Source organism: Dendropsophus ebraccatus, chromosome 5 (genome assembly GCF_027789765.1).
Source record: "Dendropsophus ebraccatus isolate aDenEbr1 chromosome 5, aDenEbr1.pat, whole genome shotgun sequence".
NCBI classification, from domain to species: Eukaryota; Metazoa; Chordata; class Amphibia; order Anura; family Hylidae; genus Dendropsophus; species Dendropsophus ebraccatus.
Genome location: NC_091458.1, coordinates 1,839,883 through 1,860,969, shown reverse-complemented (window position 1 = coordinate 1,860,969; position 21,087 = coordinate 1,839,883). Strand labels below are relative to the sequence as shown.

Below are 21,087 nucleotides of genomic sequence, written 5' to 3'. Positions count from 1 at the left end.
TTCTCTCCACCATGCTTCTCTCCACCATGCTTCTCTCCACCATGCTTCTCTCCACCATGCTTCTCTCCACCATGCTTCTCTCCACCATGCTTCTCTCCACCATACTTCTCTCCACCATACTTCTCTCCACCATGCTTCTCTCCACCATGCTTCTCTCCACCATGCTTCTCTCCCCCCCCTGTGCTTCTCTCCACCATACTTCTCCCCCCTACTTCTCTCCACCATGCTTCTCTCCACCATGCTTCTCTCCCCCCCTTTCTCCTCACCTCCTCCGAGATGGTCGCCGCTGCTGTCCGCCTCACCTAATGGCCGTCCGTAGGGCCCGGACGTGCTCCTCCAATCAGCGGAGACCGGGAGCGTAGCGCACACGTTGATTGGAGGCGTGCATCACGGCCCGCCACAGCGCACCACGCAACCGCGCACATTATAATCCGCCACTGATCGCTGCGCATTGCTGGGGAACAAAACACAGGGGCACCATAGTTTGGGGAACTCTCCCCGCGGCACACCCGACCATGTGCCGCGGCACACTGGTTGAAAATCACTGTTGTAGGGAATGTAGACTTGAGCCAGTGATTTAAAAGGTATTTAAGGGCTAACAATAGAGTAAGGTGACCTCCAGGAGGAAGAGTCCTTCTGGCTGAGAGAGCCTCACCTCCTTCCGTCACATCATGGAACAAATAACAGATTGGATCCAAAGGCAGAGACGTGTCCCAAGTGTTTGTTAGAAAAGATTCCATCAGTTTCCAATAGAAGTGGCCATGGGGACACAGTCATACCCAGGGAAAGAGATCAGCTTTAGATTTAGCACATTTAGGACAGTGTTGTAAATAACCTTCTAGGTGTTGAGTATAAGAGAGAATAAATGCATATATTGCTTTGTTTAACAGTCGGTGGAGCTCTCTCAGTTTTGTGTTAGGAGTAGCGGTGTGGACGAATTTAATCCCATTTAGTAATCGTTGTTCTAAATCATTACATTGTAAGTCGTCTTACCATTTTGTCACAAATGCCGGGGGGGCACTGTCAAAAGAAATGGAGGAAAGCATTTGGTATATTGGTGACCGGGAAAGTCGTAAGGTCGTCCTGGAGCAAAGAAGGTCAAACGGTCCCGATGTTTCTGCAATGGCTATTGATTGAACTCGGTTGCTTGCTAATTTGAGAAGTTTATAGTATTGTACTTCTTGTTCTTGGGGCAAGACATATTGTTCTCTCAGTCGATCCCAGGAAGGAAATATTCCTTTTTCAGAATCAAGTAAGTGACCTAAAGTAGTGATACTCCTCTCCTTCCATACTGTATGATCGGGGCTTCTAATTCCAGGTCGGAATAATGGCGAATTCCACAAGGGAAGATATTTAGAAAGGTTGAAGGGTAAATTGTATAGTTTCCTGACAGCTTTCCAAGTCGCTATTGTGTCTCTAAGAATGACATTCTGCCTGAAATGAGAAGGTAATTCAGAGATGGTACTATGAAGGAGTGCGGATAAAGGCCGTGGATGGGTAAGGGAGGATTCTAGTGAGAAGTAAGAGAAGTTAGAGGTGTGATTGAGTCTCTAATATGTCTGGATATAGATGCCAGATTGTATAACCTGATATCAGATAGCTGAGCGCCTCCTCTGGTGTTGGATCTGCATAAAGTATCATACGATATTCGGGATTTTTTTGATCTCCATATAAAAGCAGTGAATGTAGTTCTAAGTTTAGATATATCTTTATGTCTAAGGAGAATGGGAATCATTTGTATGGGGTATAATAATGGAGGAAATGATATCATTTTATAAGATGTATTCTTCCCAAAACGGATAAAGGAAAATCTTTCCATCTTATTAGCTCTTGTTCTATTTTTTTGAAAAGCGGATTATAGTTTAGAGTATACAGAGAGGATGGAGAGGGACCAATTTTAATACCCAAGTAATATGAGATGGTGCTAAATGAGGGATCAGTGGTAATAATTCACATTTAGAATCATTGATTTTGAAGCCTGTAAAAGAGTTATAATAATGGAAGAGGTCTAGAATCTTAGTCATATGTACATTTGGGTTTTCTAGGAATATCAAAGTATCATCGGCAAAGCAAAGTACTCGTATCTCAGGATCTTTATCAAAATCTGGCGAGATCAATAAATGTCTAATTAGGGGTTCTAATGCTAAATTAAAGAGGAGAGGGGAAATGGGGCGTCCCTGTCTGGTTCCTTTATGGATATAGAATACATCTGAAAGAAAGCCTGGGGTATGAATACGGGCTTTAGGGTGATTATAGATGATGGTCTCTGAATGGTCCTATTATACCATAGCTTGAGAGGACAATATCCAACCATTCCCCGCTTATATTGTCGCCATCCATAGTCAGTAGACCTGGGGAATGGGCAGGATTTCTCCTCTTACAGAGTCTTGGATTGTTAAACCTGTTTGAATGTTAGGAACAGCAGCTCTACCTCGTATAAAACCCCTTTGATGGTTACCTATTAGTCTGGGAAGAAGAAGGGCTATGCGGTCTGCCATGATTTTTGTTAGGATTTTTAAGTCTTGATTGATTAAAGAAATTGGACGATCTGATTCAGGAGAAATAGGATCCTTGCCTTGTTTGTGAATAACAGTGACATATGCCATGTCACCTGAAGGGAGCATACATTTATCCTGGATCATGTGACGATAGACAGATGGAAGGGTGGGAATAATATTATCCTTTAGGCATTTATAGAACTCCGCCCCATATCCGTCGGGGCCTGGGGCTTTGTTGGCATGTAAGGAGGAAATAGTGCGAGAAATATCATCTAATGTAATGGGAGCATTAAGGTTTTTAGGACCATCATCATCCAGTTTAGGAAGATTGAGGGATTCTATACATTTCTTTCCTTCATCTTTGTCTATAGGGTCAGGGGAGTACAAAGACATGTAGTATTTATGTAAAATGGAAGATAGAGCTTTTGGATTGGACTGTATCCAACCTGAATGGTCTTTCAAGGCTTTGATATGACTTATTGGGCGTTTACCTTTGGTAAGATTAGCTAATAGTCTGCCAGACCTATTACCAAATTTATAAAGTCTGGCACAGTAGTGGTCTCTGTACAATGTATTCAGTTTTTCTTGGGCCATTTGGAACTCTTTCTTGGTTATACACCACAGTTTTGTTATCTGGAGAGGGGTTAGAAAGAAAACTAGAGTAAGCAATACGGAGATTAGAGGTGAGGGTATCGTATGAGCATCTAGCTTTCTTCTTATGATGTGATATATAAGAAATGACCTGTCCCCTAAGGACAGCCTTGGCAGTTTCCCATAATAGAATGGGGTCATTCGCATGCTGGTCGTCATCAGTAAGAAATTGTAACCACCATTGGCGTAGGTCTGTGATCAGGGTTGTAGGGAACCTCCATAGAATATCTGTTCCTTTTGGATAAGAGTTTCGAACAATAAAAGTTATGGGTGAGTGATCAGAGATCACCATGTCGTTTATAGAGGAGTCATCGATTAGACGTAGCATCTCGGACGACACCATGAAGTAATCTAATCTCGACCAGGCTAGTTGTGCATGTGAGAAGAAAGTATAGTCCCTATCCTCAGGATGACGATAGCGCCAGGAATCCGATAGGCAGGTATCAGGGTAGAGGGGATAGGAAGGTATCAGAGGAGGAAGGGATAGGAGTCAATGTTTTAGTACCTTTCCCGTCTTCTTGTCTGTTGAGTTCAGTATTAAAGTCACCACCTAAAATAATGTTTTTTTTAACATCCTGGATAATATTATTTTCCAAATTTTTAAAGAAGTGGGTACGATGGTCATTAGGACCATAAACGTTATAAGTGCTAAATTGGCCAGAAGCAGTAGTTATAATCATGTGATGCAATCTACCGTCTGAATCAGAATTCTGAGAGACAATTGTATGAGTGTATGGTAAGTTACTAGCCCTGTTACTAGTCTATGATGTGTATGGTAAGTTACTAGCCCTGTTACTAGTCTATGATGTGTATGGTAAGTTACTAGCCCTGTTACTAGTCTATGATGTGTATGGTAAGTTACTAGCCCTGTTACTAGTCCATGATGATGTGTATGGTAAGTTACTAGCCCTGTTACTAGTCTATGATGTGTATGGTAAGTTACTAGCCCTGTTACTAGTCTATGATGTGTATGGTAAGTTACTAGCCCTGTTACTAGTCCATGATGATGTGTATGGTAAGTTACTAGCCCTGTTACTAGCCCATGATGATGTGTATGGTAAGTTACTAGCCCTGTTACTAGCCCATGATGTGTATGGTAAGTTACTAGCCCTGTTACTAGTCTATGATGTGTATGGTAAGTTACTAGCCCTGTTACTAGTCTATGATGTGTATGGTAAGTTACTAGCCCTGTTACTAGTCTATGATGTGTATGGTAAGTTACTAGCCCTGTTACTAGCCCATGATGATGTGTATGGTAAGTTACTAGCCCTGTTACTAGTCCATGATGATGTGTATGGTAAGTTACTAGCCCTGTTACTAGTCTATGATGTGTATGGTAAGTTACTAGCCCTGTTACTAGTCTATGATGTGTATGGTAAGTTACTAGCCCTGTTACTAGTCCATGATGATGTGTATGGTAAGTTACTAGCCCTGTTACTAGTCCATGATGATGTGTATGGTAAGTTACTAGCCCTGTTACTAGTCTATGATGTGTATGGTAAGTTACTAGCCCTGTTACTAGTCTATGATGTGTATGGTAAGTTACTAGCCCTGTTACTCGTATATGATGATGTGTATGGTAAGTTACTAGCCCTGTTACTAGTCTATGATGTGTATGGTAAGTTACTAGCCCTGTTACTCGTATATGATGATGTGTATGGTAAGTTACTAGCCCTGTTACTAGTCTATGATGTGTATGGTAAGTTACTAGCCCTGTTACTAGTCTATGATGTGTATGGTAAGTTACTAGCCCTGTTACTAGTCCATGATGATGTGTATGGTAAGTTACTAGCCCTGTTACTAGCCCATGATGATGTGTATGGTAAGTTACTAGCCCTGTTACTAGCCCATGATGATGTGTATGGTAAGTTACTAGCCCTGTTACTAGTCCATGATGATGTGTATGGTAAGTTACTAGCCCTGTTACTAGCCCATGATGATGTGTATGGTAAGTTACTAGCCCTGTTACTAGCCCATGATGATGTGTATGGTAAGTTACTAGCCCTGTTACTAGCCCATAATGATGTGTATGGTAAGTTACTAGCCCTGTTACTAGCCCATGATGATGTGTATGGTAAGTTACTAGCCCTGTTAGTAGTCCATGATGATGTGTATGGTATGTTACTAGCCCTGTTAGTAGTCCATGATGATGTGTATGATAAGTTACTAGCCCTGTTACTAGCCCATGATGATGTGTATGGTAAGTTACTAGCCCTGTTACTAGTCCATGATGATGTGTATGATAAGTTACTAGTCCATGATTATGTGTATGGTAAGTTACTAGCCCTGTTAGTAGTCCATGATGATGTTTATGGGAGGTTACTAGCCCTGTTACTAGGCCATGATGATGTGTATGGTAAGTTACTAGCCCTGTTACTAGCCCATGATGATGTGTATGGTAAGTTACTAGCCCTGTTACTAGCCCATGATGATGTGTATGGTAAGTTACTAGCCCTGTTACTAGCCCATGATGATGTGTATGGTAAGTTACTAGCCCTGTTACTCGTATATGATGATGTGTATGGTAAGTTACTAGCCCTGTTACTAGCCCATGATGATGTGTATGGTAAGTTACTAGCCCTGTTACTCGTATATGATGATGTGTATGGTAAGTTACTAGTCCATGATGATGTGTATGGGGATCCACTCTAGAGGCATGGTGTTGCGGATTACCTGGCCGTCTCGTACTGTTTCACGGTCATTAGCGTGTCCTCCATGGTTTTGTTAATCAGGGTGTTGATACTGGACACAAAGAAATTGACGGCTCCCAGCAGGGTCTCTCCGTTCTTACACAGCAGCTTCTGCGTCTCAGCGTTGTAGCCGAACTCCTCCTAATGGGCAAAGGTCACACCGTGAATATCCAAGAGATGTATGCACTACAGTGCTCCGGAGGGGGCATTGTATGGGGAGGATAACCCCTGTGCTCTGGAGGAAGGTATGTACAGTGTATGGGGAGGATAACCGCTGTGCTCTGGAGGAAGGTATGTACAGTGTATGGGGAGGATAACCCCTGTGCTCTGGAGGAAGGTATGTACAGTGTATGGGGAGGATATCCCTGGGGATCTGGAGGAAGGTATGTACAGTGTATGGGGAGGATATCCCTGTGCTCTGGAGGAAGGTATGTACAGTGTATGGGGAGGATATCCCTGGGGGTCTGGAGGGGGCATTGTATGGGAAGGATAACCCCGGTGCTCTGGAGGGGGCATTGTATGGGAAGGATAACCCCGGTGCTCTGGAGGAAGGTATGTACAGTGTATGGGGAGGATAACCCCTGTGCTCTGGAGGAAGGTATGTACAGTGTATGGGGAGGATAACCCCTGTGCTCTGGAGGAAGGTATGTACAGTGTATGGGGAGGATAACCCCTGTGCTCTGGAGGAAGGTATGTACAGTGTATGGGGAGGATAACCCCTGTGCTCTGGAGGAAGGTATGTACAGTGTATGGGGAGAATATCCCTGGGGATCTGGAGGAAGGTATGTACAGTGTATGGGGAGGATATCCCTGGGGGTCTGGAGGGGGCATTGTATGGGGAGGATAACCCCGGTGCTCTGGAGGAAGGTATGTACAGTGTATGGGGAGAATATCCCTGGGGATCTGGAGGAAGGTATGTACAGTGTATGGGGAGGATATCCCTGGGGGTCTGGAGGGGGCATTGTATGGGAAGGATAACCCCGGTGCTCTGGAGGAAGGTATGTACAGTGTATGGGGAGGATATCCCTGGGGGTCTGGAGGGGGCATTGTATGGGAAGGATAACCCCGGTGCTCTGGAGGAAGGTATGTACAGTGTATGGGGAGGATATCCCTGGGGGTCTGGAGGGGGCATTGTATGGGAAGGATAACCCCGGTGCTCTGGAGGAAGGTATGTACAGTGTATGGGGAGGATATCCCTGGGGGTCTGGAGGGGGCATTGTATGGGGAGCATATCCCTGGGAGTCTGGAGGACGGCATGTACAGTGTATGGGGAGGATATCCCTGGGGGTCTGGAGGGGGCATTGTATGGGGAGCATATCCCTGGGAGTCTGGAGGACGGCATGTACAGTGTATGGGGAGGATATCCCTGGGGGTCTGGAGGAAGGTATGTACAGTGTATGGGGAGGATATCCCTGGGGGTCTGGAGGAAGGCATGTACAGTGTATGGGGAGGATATCCCTGGGGGTCTGGAGGGGGCATTGTATGGGGAGCATATCCCTGGGAGTCTGGAGGACGGCATGTACAGTGTATGGGGAGGATATCCCTGGGGGTCTGGAGGAAGGTATGTACAGTGTATGGGGAGGATATCCCTGGGGGTCTGGAGGAAGGCATGTACAGTGTATGGGGAGGATATTCCTGGGGGTCTGGAGGGGGCATTGTATGGGAAGGATAACCCCGGTGCTCTGGAGGAAGGTATGTACAGTGTATGGGGAGGATATCCCTGGGGGTCTGGAGGGGGCATTGTATGGGGAGCATATCCCTGGGAGTCTGGAGGACGGCATGTACAGTGTATGGGGAGGATATCCCTGGGGTTCTGGAGGAAGGTATGTACAGTGTATGGGGAGGATATCCCTGGGGGTCTGGAGGAAGGCATGTACAGTGTATGGGGAGGATATTCCTGGGGGTCTGGAGGGGGCATTGTATGGGAAGGATAACCCCGGTGCTCTGGAGGAAGGTATGTACAGTGTATGGGGAGGATATCCCTGGGGGTCTGGAGGGGGCATTGTATGGGGAGCATATCCCTGGGAGTCTGGAGGACGGCATGTACAGTGTATGGGGAGGATATCCCTGGGGGTCTGGAAGAAGGTATGTACAGTGTATGGGGAGGATATCCCTGGGGGTCTGGAGGGGGCATTGTATGGGGAGCATATCCCTGGGAGTCTGGAGGACGGCATGTACAGTGTATGGGGAGGATATCCCGGGGGGTCTGGAGGAAGGTATGTACAGTGTATGGGGAGGATATACCTGGGGGTCTGGAGGAAGGCATGTAAAGTGTATGGGAAAGATATCCCTTGGGGTCTGGAGGGGGCATTGGATGGGGAGGATATCCCTGGTGCTCTGGAGGAAGGTATGTACAGTGTATGGGAAAGAGATCCCTGGGGGTCTGGAGGGGGCATTGTATGGGGAGATTATCCCTGGGGGTCTGGAGGGGGCATTGTATGGGGAGGATATCCCTGGGGGTCTAGAGGGGGCATTGTATGGGGAGGATATCCCTGGGGGTCTGGAGGAAGGCATGTACAGTGTATGGGGAGGATATCCCTGGAGCTTTGGAGGAAGGTAGGTATAGTGTATGGGGAGGATATCCCTGGGGGTCTGGAGGGGGAATTGTATGGGGAGGATATCCCTGGGGGTCTGGAGGGGGGCATTTACAGTGTATGGGGAGGATATCCCTGGGGGTCTGGAGGAAGGCGTGTATGGGGAGGATATCCCTGGGGGTCTGGAGGAAGGCGTATATGGGGAGGATATCCCTGGGGGTCTGGAGGGGGCATTGTATGGGAGGATATCCCTGGTGCTCTGGAGGAAGGCATGTACAGTGTATGGAAAAGAGATCCCTGGTGCTCTGGAGGAAGGAATGTACAGTGTATGGGCAGGATATCCCTGGGGGTCTGGAGGGGACATGTACAGTGTATGGGGAGGATATCCCTGGGGTCTGGTGGAAGGCATGTACAGCGTATGGAGAGGATATCCCTGGGGGTCTGGAGGAAGGCATGTACAGCATATGGGCAGGATATCCCTGGGGGTCTGGAGGAAGGCATGTACAGAGTATGGGGAGGATATCCCTGGGGGTCTGGATGAGGCATGTAAAGTGTATGGGGAGGACATCCCTGGGGGTCTGGAGGGGGACAGGTAAGTGTATGGTGAGGATATTCCTGGTGGTTTATGATAAGGATATTCCTGGTGGTTTGGAGTGTATGGTCAGGATATCCCTGACGTCCTGGATGGGCATGTACAGTGTATGGGGAGGATATTCCTTGGGGTCTGGAGGAAGGTATGTACAGTGTATGGGGAGGATATCCCTGGGGGTCTGGAGGAAGGCATGTACAGTGAATGGTGAGGATACCCCTGGTGCTCAGGAGGGGATGTGTACAGTGTATGGTGAGGAAATCCCTGGCGCTCTGGAGGGGGACAGGCACAGTGTATGGTGAGAATATCCTGGTGCTCTGGAGGGGATGTGTACAGTGTATGGTGAGGATACTTCTAATGCTCTGGAGGGGGCATGTACAGTGTATGGTAAGGATATCCCTGGTGCTCTTGAGGGGGCATGTACAGTGTATGGTGAGAATATCCTGGTGCTCTGGAGGGTGCATGTACAGTGTATGGTGAGACCATCCTCAATGCTCTAAAGAAAGGCATTTACAGTGTATGTGAGGATATCCCTGGGGGTCTGGAGGGGGACAGGTACAGTATATCGTGAGGATATCCCTGGAGCTCTAGAGAAAAGCATTTACAGTGTATGGGGAGGATATCCCTGGGGGTCTGGAGGAAGGCGTGTATGGGGAGGATATCCCTGGGGGTCTGGAGGAAGGCGTATATGGGGAGGATATCCCTGGGGGTCTGGAGGGGGCATTGTATTGGAGGATATCCCTGGTGCTCTGGAGGACGGCATGTACAGTGTATGGAAAAGAGATCCCTGGTGCTCTGGAGGAAGGAATGTACAGTGTATGGGCAGGATATCCCTGGGGGTCTGGAGGGGACATGTACAGTGTATGGGGAGGATATCCCTGGGGTCTGGTGGAAGGCATGTACAGCGTATGGAGAGGATATCCCTGGGGGTCTGGAGGAAGGCATGTACAGCATATGGGCAGGATATCCCTGGGGGTCTGGAGGAAGGCATGTACAGAGTATGGGGAGGATATCCCTGGGGGTCCAGAGGGGGGCATGTACAGTGTATGGGGAGGATATCCCTGGGGGTCTGGAGGGGGACAGGTAAGTGTATGGTGAGGATATTCCTGGTGGTTTATGGTGAGGATATTCCTGGTGGTTTGGAGTGTATGGTAAGGATATCCCTGAAGTCCTGGATGGGGCATGTACAGTGTATGTTGAGGATATCCCTGGGGGTCTGGAGGGGGGGCATGTACAGTGTATGGGGAGGATATCCCTGGGGGTCTGGATGAGGCATGTAAAGTGTATGGGGAGGACATCCCTGGGGGTCTGGAGGGGGACAGGTAAGTGTATGGTGAGGATATTCCTGGTGGTTTATGATAAGGATATTCCTGGTGGTTTGGAGTGTATGGTCAGGATATCCCTGACGTCCTGGATGGGCATGTACAGTGTATGGGGAGGATATTCCTTGGGGTCTGGAGGAAGGCATGTACAGTGTATGGGGAGGATATTCCTTGGGGTCTGGAGGAAGGCATGTACAGTGAATGGTGAGGATACCCCTGGTGCTCAGGAGGGGATGTGTACAGTGTATGGTGAGGAAATCCCTGGCGCTCTGGAGGGGGACAGGCACAGTGTATGGTGAGAATATCCTGGTGCTCTGGAGGGGATGTGTACAGTGTATGGTGAGGATACTTCTAATGCTCTGGAGGGGGCATGTACAGTGTATGGTAAGGATATCCCTGGTGCTCTTGAGGGGGCATGTACAGTGTATGGTGAGAATATCCTGGTGCTCTGGAGGGGGCATGTACAGTGTATGGTGAGAATATCCTGGTGCTCTGGAGGGGGCATGTACAGTGTATGGTAAGGATATCCCTGGTGCTCTTGAGGGGGCATGTACAGTGTATGGTGAGAATATCCTGGTGCTCTGGAGGGGGCATGTACAGTGTATGGTGAGACCATCCTCAATGCTCTAAAGAAAGGCATTTACAGTGTATGTGAGGATATCCCTGGGGGTCTGGAGGGGGACAGGTACAGTATATCGTGAGGATATCCCTGGAGCTCTAGAGAAAAGCATTTACAGTGTATGGGGAGGATATCCCTGGTGGTTTGGAGGAAGGCATGTACAGTGAATAGTGAGGATATCCCTGGGGGTCTGGAGGAAGGCATGTACAGTGAATGGTGAGGATATCCTCATTGCTCTGGAGGGGCCATGTACAGTGCATGGAGAGGATATCCCTGGTGCTCTGGAGAAAGGCATGTACAGTGAATGGTGAGGATATCCCTGGTGCTCTGGAGGGGATGTGTACAGTGTAAGGTCAGGATATCCCCAATGCTTTGGAGGGGGCATGTACAGTATATGGTGAGGCTATCCCTGGTGCTCTGGAGGGGGCATGTACAGTGTATGGTGAGGATATCCCTGGTGCTCTGGAGGGGATGCGTACAGTGTATGGTGAGGATATCCCTGGTGCTCTGGAGAAAGGCATGTACAGTGAATGGTGAGGATATCCCTGGTGCTCTGGAGGGGATGTGTACAGTGTAAGGTCAGGATATCCCCAATGCTTTGGAGGGGGCATGTACAGTATATGGTGAGGCTATCCCTGGTGCTCTGGAGGGGGCATGTACAGTGTATGGTGAGGATATCCCTGGTGCTCTGGAGGGGATGCGTACAGTGTATGGTGAGGATATCCCTGGTGCTCTGGAGGGGATGTGTACAGTGTAAGGTCAGGATGTCCCCAATGCTTTGGAGGGGGCATGTACAGTGTATGGTGAGGCTATCCCTGGTGCTCTGGAGGGGGCATGTACAGTGTATGGTGAGGCTATCCCTGGTGCTCTGGAGGGGGCATGTACAGTGTATGGTGAGGATAACCCTGGTGGTTTGGAGGGGATGTGTACAGGAAATGGTGTAGGAGATACATTTTGGCCAGGAAGAATATGATATGGGGGTAAGATATTGGAGAATGTGGTGACTGGTCCAGATTCGGCTGTATCCTGCTCGATATGAGGGGTACATTAGTGTCACGGCTTGGGCCCACCAGGGCATACTCTGAAGGGCTGTCTGGCTATGAGGGGCACACGCTGCATGGAACGTGTGCTGATCTGAAGAAAATGTTCACAGGCTCTGGAGGAGGGGGACATGAATGATGCTCTGGAGGGAGTACACTTCTCTGGAGGATGCCAACCTGGAGTTCTGGAGATTTTTGGCTGAGATCAGAGAAGGCGTCACCCAGCGCCCTCTGTGTCTGCACCAGGCTGTAGAAATGGGCCGTCAGAGCTCGCGCCAGCTGCAGGACCCCTTCGTACTTCCGCTTAGTGTCTCTGAGAAGCTCAATCTGGGTCTCCAGCTCCAAGTCCACAGTTCGGGACCCCCGACCAAAGCGCTCGGAGATTAACTGTTTTGTGCACTGGAGGAAGAGACAGAGATCAGTGGCCATCGGGACCATAGAACAGAGGGGTCCACACTACAAGCTCAGTATGAGGGGAGAACACGGCACAGAACAGAAGAGCAGAGGATGACTGCAAGACGGGAGGACAGCGGAGGAAAGAGGAGAAGGGAGGACGGCAGAGGAAAGAGGAGAAGGGAGGACGGCAGAGGAAAGAGGAGAAGGGAGGACGGCAGAGGAAAGAGGAGAAGGGAGGACGGCAGAGGAAAGAGGAGAAGGGAGGACGGCAGAGGAAGGAGGAGGCGGGAGGACGGCAGAGGAGGGAGGACACGGGAGGACGGCAGAGGAGGGAGGACACGGGAGGACGGCAGAGGAGGGAGGAGGCGGGAGGACGGCAGAGGAGGGAGGAGGCGGGAGGACGGCAGAGGAGGGAGGACACGGGAGGACGGCAGAGGAGGGAGGACACGGGAGGACGGCAGAGGAGGGAGGAGGCGGGAGGACGGCAGAGGAGGGAGGAGGCGGGAGGACGGCAGAGGAAAGAGGAGAAGGGAGGACGGCAGAGGAAAGAGGAGAAGGGAGGACGGCAGAGGAAAGAGGAGAAGGGAGGACGGCAGAGGAAAGAGGAGAAGGGAGGACAGCGGAGGAAAGAGGAGAAGGGAGGACGGCAGAGGAGGGAGGAGGCGGGAGGACGGCAGAGGAGGGAGGAGGCGGGAGGACGGCAGAGGAGGGAGGACACGGGAGGACGGCAGAGGAGGGAGGAGGCGGGAGGACGGCAGAGGAGGGAGGACACGGGAGGACGGCAGAGGAGGGAGGACACGGGAGGACGGCAGAGGAGGGAGGACACAGGAGGACGGCAGAGGAAAGAGGAGAAGGGAGGACGGCAGAGGAAAGAGGAGACGGGAGGACGGCAGAGGAAAGAGGAGAAGGGAGGACGGCAGAGGAAAGAGGAGAAGGGAGGACGGCAGAGGAAAGAGGAGAAGGGAGGACGGCAGAGGAGGGAGGACACGGGAGGACGGCAGAGGAGGGAGGACACGGGAGGACGGCAGAGGAGGGAGGACACGGGAGGACGGCAGAGGAGGGAGGACACGGGAGGACGGCAGAGGAGGGAGGACACGGGAGGATGGCAGAGGAGGGAGGACACGGGAGGACGGCAGAGGAGGGAGGACACGGGAGGACGGCAGAGGAGGGAGGACACAGGAGGACGGCAGAGGAAAGAGGAGAAGGGAGGACGGCAGAGGAGGGAGGACACGGGAGGACGGCAGAGGAGGGAGGAGAAGGGAGGACGGCAGAGGAGGGAGGACACGGGAGGACGGCAGAGGAGGGAGGAGGCGGGAGGACGGCAGAGGAGGGAGGACACGGGAGGACGGCAGAGGAGGGAGGACACGGGAGGACGGCAGAGGAGGGAGGACACGGGAGGACGGCAGAGGAGGGAGGACACGGGAGGACGGCAGAGGAAAGAGGACACGGGAGGACGGCAGAGGAAAGAGGACACGGGAGGACGGCAGAGGAAAGAGGACACGGGAGGACGGCAGAGGAAGGAGGACACGGGAGGACGGCAGAGGAAAGAGGAGAAGGGAGGACGGCAGAGGAGGGAGGACACAGGAGGACGGCAGAGGAAAGAGGAGAAGGGAGGACGGCAGAGGAAAGAGGAGAAGGGAGGACGGCAGAGGAGGGAGGACACGGGAGGACGGCAGAGGAAAGAGGAGAAGGGAGGACGGCAGCGGAAAGAGGAGAAGGGAGGACGGCAGAGGAAAGAGGAGAAGGGAGGACGGCAGAGGAGGGAGGACACGGGAGGACGGCAGAGGAGGGAGGAGGCGGGAGGACGGCAGAGGAAGGAGAAGCGGGAGGACGGCAGAGGAAGAAGGAGGCGGGAGGACAGCAGGGGAAGGAGGACACGGGAGGACGGCAGAGGAGGGAGGAGGCGGGAGGACAGCAGAGGAAGGAGGAGGCGGGAGGACAGCAGAGGAGGGAGGAGGCGGGAGGATGGCAGAGGAGGGAGGACACGGGAGGACGGCAGAGGAAGGAGGACACGGGAGGACGGCAGAGGAAGGAGGACACGGGAGGACGGCACAGGAGGGAGGAGGCGGGAGGACGGCAGAGGAAGGAGGAGGCGGGAGGACGGCAGAGGAGGGAGGAGGCGGGAGGACAGCAGAGGAGGGAGTAGGCGGGAGGACAGCAAAGGAAGGAGTAGGCGGGAGGACAGCAAAGGAAGGAGGACACGGGAGGGCGGTAGAGGAGGGAGGAGGCGGGAGGACGGCAAAGGAAGGAGGAGGCGGGAGGACGGCAGAGGAAGGAGGACACGGGAGGACGGTAGAGGAGGGAGGAGGCGGGAGGACAGCAGAGGAAGGAGGACACGGGAGGACGGCAGAGGAGGGAGGAGGCGGGAGGACGGCAGAGGAAGGAGGAGGCGGGAGGACAGCAGAGGAGGGAGGAGGCGGGAGGATGGCAGAGGAGGGAGTAGGACGGCAGAGGAAGGAGGACACGGGAGGACGGCAGAGGAGGAAGGAGGCGGGAGGACGGCAGAGGAAGGAGGACAAGGGAGAACGGCAGAGGAAGGAGGAGGCAGGATGGACGAGGAAGAAGGAGGCGGGAGGACAGCAGAGGAAGGAGGACACGGGAGGACGGCAGAGGAAGGAGGAGGCGGGAGGATGGCAGAGGAGGGAGGAGGCAGGATGGACGAGGAAGAAGAAGGCGGGAGGACAGCAGAGGAGGGAGGACACAGGATGACGGCAGAAGAAGGAGGAGGCGGGAGGACAGCAGAGGATGGAGGAGGCGGTAGGATGGAAGAGGAAAGGAGGAGACGGGAGGACGGCAGAATGGCAGAGGAAGGAGGAGGCGGGAGGATGGCAGAAGAAGGAGGAGGCGGGAGGACGGCAGAATGGCAGAGGAAGGAGGAGGCGGGAGGATGGCAGAGGAGGGAGGATGGCAGAGGAGGGAGGATGGCAGAGGAAGGAGAAGAGAGGACGGCAGAGGAAGGAGGAAAAGGGAGGACGGCAGAGGAAGGAGGAGGCGGGAGGATGGCAGAGGAAGGAGGAGACGGGAGGACGGCAGAGGAGGGAGGATGGCAGAGGAGGGAGGATGGCAGAGGAAGGAGAAGAGAGGACGGCAGAGGAAGGAGGAAAAGGGAGGACGGCAGAGGAAGGAGGAGGCGGGAGGACGGCAGAGGAAGGAGGAGGCGGGAGGACGGCAGAGGAGGGAGGATGGCAGAGGAAGGAGAAGAGAGGACGGCAGAGGAAGGAGGAGGCGGGAGGATGGCAGAGGAAGGAGGAGACGGGAGGACGGCAGAGGAAGGAGGAGAAGGGAGAACGGCAGAGGAAGGAGGAGACGGGAGGACGGCAGAGGAAGGAGGAGAAGGGAGGACGGCAGAGGAAGGAGGAGACGGGAGGACAGCAGAGAAAGGAGGAGACAGGAGGACGGCAGAGGAAGGAGGAGACGGGAGGACAGCAGAGAAAGGAGGAGACAGGAGGACGGCAGATGAAGGAGGAGACGGGAGGACAGCAGAGGAAAGAGGAGAAGGGAGGATGGCAGAGGAAGGAGGAGGTGGGAGAACGGCAGAGGAGGGAGGACGGCAGAGAAAGGAGGAGGCGGGAGGACTGCAGAGGAAGGAGGAGGTGGGAGAATGGCAGAGGAGGGAGGACGGCAGAGGAAGGAGGAGAAGAGAGGACGTCAGAGGAAGGAGGAAAAGGGAGGACGGCAGAGGAAGGAGGAAAAGGGAGGACTGCAGAGGAAGGAGGAGGCGGGAGAATGGCAGAGGAGGGAGGACGGTAGAAGAAGGAGGAGGCGTAAGGACAGCAGAGGAAGAAGGAGACGGGAGGACGGCAGAGGAAAGAGGAGACGGGAGGACGGCAGAGGAAGGAGGAGGTGGGAGAATGGCAGAGGAGGGAGGACGGCAAAGGAAGGAGGAGAAGGGAGGACGGCAGAGGAAGGAGGAGGTGGGAGGACTGCAGAGGAAGGAGGAGGTGGGAGGACTGCAGAGGAAGGAGGAGGCGGGAGGACGGCAGAGGAAGGAGGAGGCGGGAGGATGGCAGAGGAAGGAGGAGACGGGAGGACGTCAGAGGAAGGAGGAGAAGGGAGGACGGCAGAGGAAGGAGGAGACGGGAGGACAGCAGAGGAAGGAGGAGACAGGAGGACGGCAGATGAAGGAGGAGACGGGAGGACAGCAGAGGAAAGAGTAGAAGGGAGGATGGCAGAGGAAGGAGGCAGCGGGAGGACGGCAGAGGAAGGAGGAGGCGGGAGGACGGCAGAGGAAGGAGAAGGCGGGAGGACGGCAGAGGAAGGAGGAGGCGGGAGGACGGCAGAGGAAGGAGGAGGCGGGAGGACAGCAGAGGAAGGAGGAGGCGGGAGGATGGCAGAGGAAGGAGGAGGTGGCAGAATGGCAGAGGAAGGAAGAGGCGGGAGGAAGGCAGAGGAGGGAGGAAGGCAGAGGAAGGAGGAGGTAGGAGAACGGCAGAGGAATGAGGAGAAGGGAGGACGGCAAAGGAAGGAGGAGACAGGAGGACGGCAGAGGAAGGAGCAGTCGGGAGGACGGCAGAGGAAGGAAGAGGCGGGAGGAAGGCAGAGGCTGGAGGAAGGCAGAGGAGGGAGGAAGGCAGAGGAGAGAGGATGGCAGAGGAAGGAGGAGGTAAGAGAACGGCAGAGGAAAGAGGAGACAGGAGGACGGCAGAGGAAGGAGCAGTCGGGAGGATAGCAGAGGAAGGAGGAGGCAGGAGGACGGCAGAGGAAAGAGGAGGCGGGAGGACAGCAAAGGAAGGAGGAGGCGGGCGGGCAGCAGAGGGGGCAGGAGGAGAGAAGATAGCATAGTAAGGAGACTGCAGGAGGATGGCAGAGGAGGGAGGAGGTGGGAGGACAGCAGAGGGGGCAGGAGAGAAGACAGCATAGGTAAGAGATCTTATAACGGCAGAGGAAGGAGGAGGCAGAAGGACGGCAGAGGAAGGAGGAGATAGGAGGACGGCAGAGGCAGGAGGAGAAGGGAGGACGGGATAGGAAAGGAGGGGCAAGAACGGCAGAGGCAGGAGGAGGTGGGAGGACTGCAGAGGAAGTAGAAGATGGGAGGACAAAAGAGGAAGCAGAAGGAGGGAGGACAGCATAGGAAGGAGGAGGTAGGAGGACAGCAGTGGAAGGAGACGGGAGTACAGCAGAGGAAGGAAGAGACAAGAGGATAGCAAAGTTGCCGAGGGGGCTCTCAGTACTTGAGAACTCTCTTACTTTATATGTATTGATCCCCCACTTCTTCACCATGTCAAACTTTTCCACTGCTAACCCACGAGACAGCTCCTCAGATGTGAGTGATGGGTGTGAGGACGGCTGAGACATGGATCCTGGAAAAAAGACATCACATTCACCAACTAGAATAACCATCACTCTCATTATCCTCTGAAGAGACTCTGAGCACCACATGGGAAGTCAGTCAGGTCGGGGACAATCTACTGGTCTGCACAAGGGGGTATGAGCCGGAAGTTCTGAATGTCAGATCATTGCAATTACTATTCTGTCCATATTGATAGAATCCAGCCGCCCAGAGCCATTGGGGTTTGGGGGGGAACAGTTTTATCATGAGGGCCCTGGCATGGCTATTACCTATAGTTCCCACTGTTTCTACCTGGATGTAATATGGTTGTTATGGTGTGTAACATGGCTTACCTCTCGCCCATCATAGCTGATATAACTAGGTTCTACAAGCCATCACAATAAATTCTCCACTAATAAAGGAGGCAGAGATAAACTGACATCTATGGTTCTAGATAGGCATTCACAGTTCTAGATACTAATGATCTACTTATATCCAAACATCTCAGACTTTACCTGCATCTCTATCATGACTGGCTATCCTGCAGGCTGCCGACTGGCTGGGAGAAATAACTGGAGGTCTGGGAGGGCTGCAACTATGGGGCTGAGGTTCTAAAGATGCATTAAGGAATAAAGGGTGAAGAAAGAAAGGCAGAAGGAGACATGGCCCGGCGGAATGAAAGATGATTATTAATAATAATAATAATAATAATAATAATATGCAAAGGATGAGAGATAATGGGTAGGCAATGATCAAGAGGAAAGAATAACGGTACAGGGGAAGACAAATATGAAGAGTGAGAGGAGAGGAGCGGGAGGAAGGAGTAACGGTGTAGGTGGAAGACCAATGTAAAGAGTGAGAGAGAGGAGGAGGAAAGAGTAACGGTGCAGGGGGAAGACCAATGTGAATAGTGAGAGAGCATGAGGAAGGAGTAACGGTGCAGGTGGAAGACCAATGTGAATAGTGAGAGAGAAGAAGCAGGAGGAGGAAGGAGTAAAGGTGCAGGTGGAAGACCAATGTGAATAGTGAGAGAGAAGAAGCAGGAGGAGGAAGGAGTAAAGGTGCAGGTGGAAGACCAATGTAAAGAGTGAGAGAGAGGAGGAGGAAGGAGTAACGGTGCAGGTGGAAGACCAATGTGAAGAGTGAGAGAGGAGGAGGAAGGAGTAACGGTGCAGGTGGAAGACCAATGTGAATAGTGAGAGAGGATGAGGAAGGAGTAACGGTGCAGGTGGAAGACCAATGTGAATAGTGAGAGAGGAGGAGGAAGGAGTAACGGTGCAGGTGGAAGACCAATGTGAATAGTGAGAGAGAAGAAGCAAAAGGAGGAAGGAGTAATGGTGCAGGTGGAAGATGAATGTAAAGAGTGAGACAGAGGATGAGGAAGGAGTAACTGTGCAGGGGGAAGATGAATGTAAAGAGTGAGAGAGAGGAGGAGGTGGAGGAAAGAGTAACGGTGCAGGTGGAAGACCAATGTAAAGAGTGAGAGGGAGGAGGAGGAGGAAGGAGTAACGGTGCAGGTGGAAGACCAATGTAAAGAGTTAGAGAGGATGAGGAAGGAGTAAAGTTGCAGGTGGAAGACCAATGTAAAGAGTTAGAGAGGAGGAGGAAGGAGTAACGGTGCAGGTGGAAGACCAATGTGAATAGTGAGAGAGGATGAGGAAGGAGTAACGGTGCAGGTGGAAGACCAATGTGAATAGTGAGAGAGAAGAAGCAGGAGGAGGAAGGAGTAATGGTGCAGGTGGAAGACCAATGTAAAGAGTGAGAGAGAGGAGGAAGAAGGAGTAACGGTGCAGGTGGAAGACCAATGTGAATAGTGAGAGAGGAGGAGGAAGGAGTAACGGTGCAGGTGGAAGACCAATGTGAATAGTGAGAGAGAAGAAGCAGGAGGAGGAAGGAGTAACGGTGCAGGTGGAAGACCAATGTGAATAGTGAGAGAGAAGAAGCAGGAGGAGGAAGGAGTAATGGTGCAGGTGGAAGATGAATGTAAAGAGTGAGACAGAGGAGGAGGCGGAGGAAAGAGTAACGGTGCAGGTGGAAGACCAATGTAAAGAGTTAGAGAGGATGAGGAAGGAGTAAAGTTGCAGGTGGAAGACCAATGTAAAGAGTTAGAGAGGAGGAGGAAGAAGTAACGGTGCAGGTGGAAGACCAATGTAAAGAGTGAGAGGGAGGATGAGGAGGATGGAGTAACGTGGCAGGGGGAAGATGAATGTGAAGAGTAAGAAGAAGAAGAGATGTGGATAAGGGAATAATAGAGATGTTGAAGATAAAATTGAATCACACAGATGATATAAAAGAAACAGGACGAGGCAAAGGAAATGCTAAAAGTAAGAGGCATAAGAAAAACAATACAGAAGACAAGTGAGTTTGAGAAATAGTGATAACAGATGATGTTCCTCCCTGACAGAGAAAACACACAGATGCAGTTACCCAGAATGCCCTCACTACTTAAGGCCCTATTCCATGGAACGATTATCGTTCATAAACTTTCTCCAACGACCGATCGTTAACGATAATCGTTCCGTGGAATAGCTGTAAATGAGCGAATGACAACTGCAAAATCGTTGGTGAGTCGTTCAAAATAGTTTTTCAGCATGTCGAAAAAAAATCGTTGGTCTTTGAAAGATAATTCGCGAATCAGTTTGTAAAATTAGAAATCGTTCATAATAAGGTTTAAAAAAAAGTAGGTGTTTCGTATGGTCATGATCAACCCGGCGAACGTTTTAAACGACCATGTAACGATTGCAAAATAATCGTTACACTACATATATCGTTCACATTCCCACGTGTGTTATGTGTTATCGTTCACTATAATAAATCGTTTAGTGATCGTTAACTAACGGTCGTTGGAGCGAGTTTATGAACGATAATCGTTTAGTAGAATAATGCCTTCAGTCTCCCAATGACCTCCCAGCCGTCAGCTCATGGACAGTTCCTTCTTCATAGGGAGGACAATATAGGAATCTAATGCTGCTTCTTGGATATAAAACTTTCTGAAAATCCTCCCGCAGGATCATCCCTTAACCAATCCCTACACTTCATGACACTTATTCCCCTGTCCGACAACTCAACATGGCAGCCACCATTACAGCAGAAGCCATGGGTCATGAAAAGCTCCCACATCCAGCAGACAGAGGAGAAAGCCAACAAACAGGCTGAACTTACAGGAAAGATCCTACTGTATACATGGCACGGATAACAACACATACACCCTCAAGAGCAAAGACAACCCAAAGAGGTAATAAGAAAAAAACAACACCCCAACCCCGAGACACAAGGACAGAACTGTCCTACTTCATGGAACCCTCTGCTTCTAGAAAAAAAACTTGTTCCCGCTCCATGAAGACACAGACGTTTTCAAAAGCCAGGCAGTATTCCCGCTCCTAAGAGATACAGAAAGCGTCCCAGCCTAGAACAGTGTTCTAGATCTTAGGAAAGACAAACTCTGTTCCCGCTCTAAGGGAAGACAGACAGCGCTCTCG

The 21,087-nt window shown here is 51.6% G+C and overlaps 1 protein-coding gene across 3 annotated transcripts in view; it reads right to left on the bottom strand.

Moving 5' to 3' along the window:
* The window catches only part of ARFIP2 (ARF interacting protein 2), a 103,032-nt gene that overhangs the window by 15,002 nt on the left and 66,943 nt on the right, over positions 1 to 21,087 (bottom strand). For all 3 annotated transcript variants that reach the window (XM_069969293.1, XM_069969295.1, XM_069969294.1), the window contains 3 exons: positions 17,527 to 17,639; positions 12,121 to 12,342; positions 5,823 to 5,980 (listed from right to left, as the gene is read on the bottom strand). In XM_069969293.1, the coding sequence (XP_069825394.1) occupies positions 5,823 to 5,980; positions 12,121 to 12,342; positions 17,527 to 17,639 (493 nt within the window). The remainder of the gene's footprint in view (positions 1 to 5,822; positions 5,981 to 12,120; positions 12,343 to 17,526; positions 17,640 to 21,087) is intronic.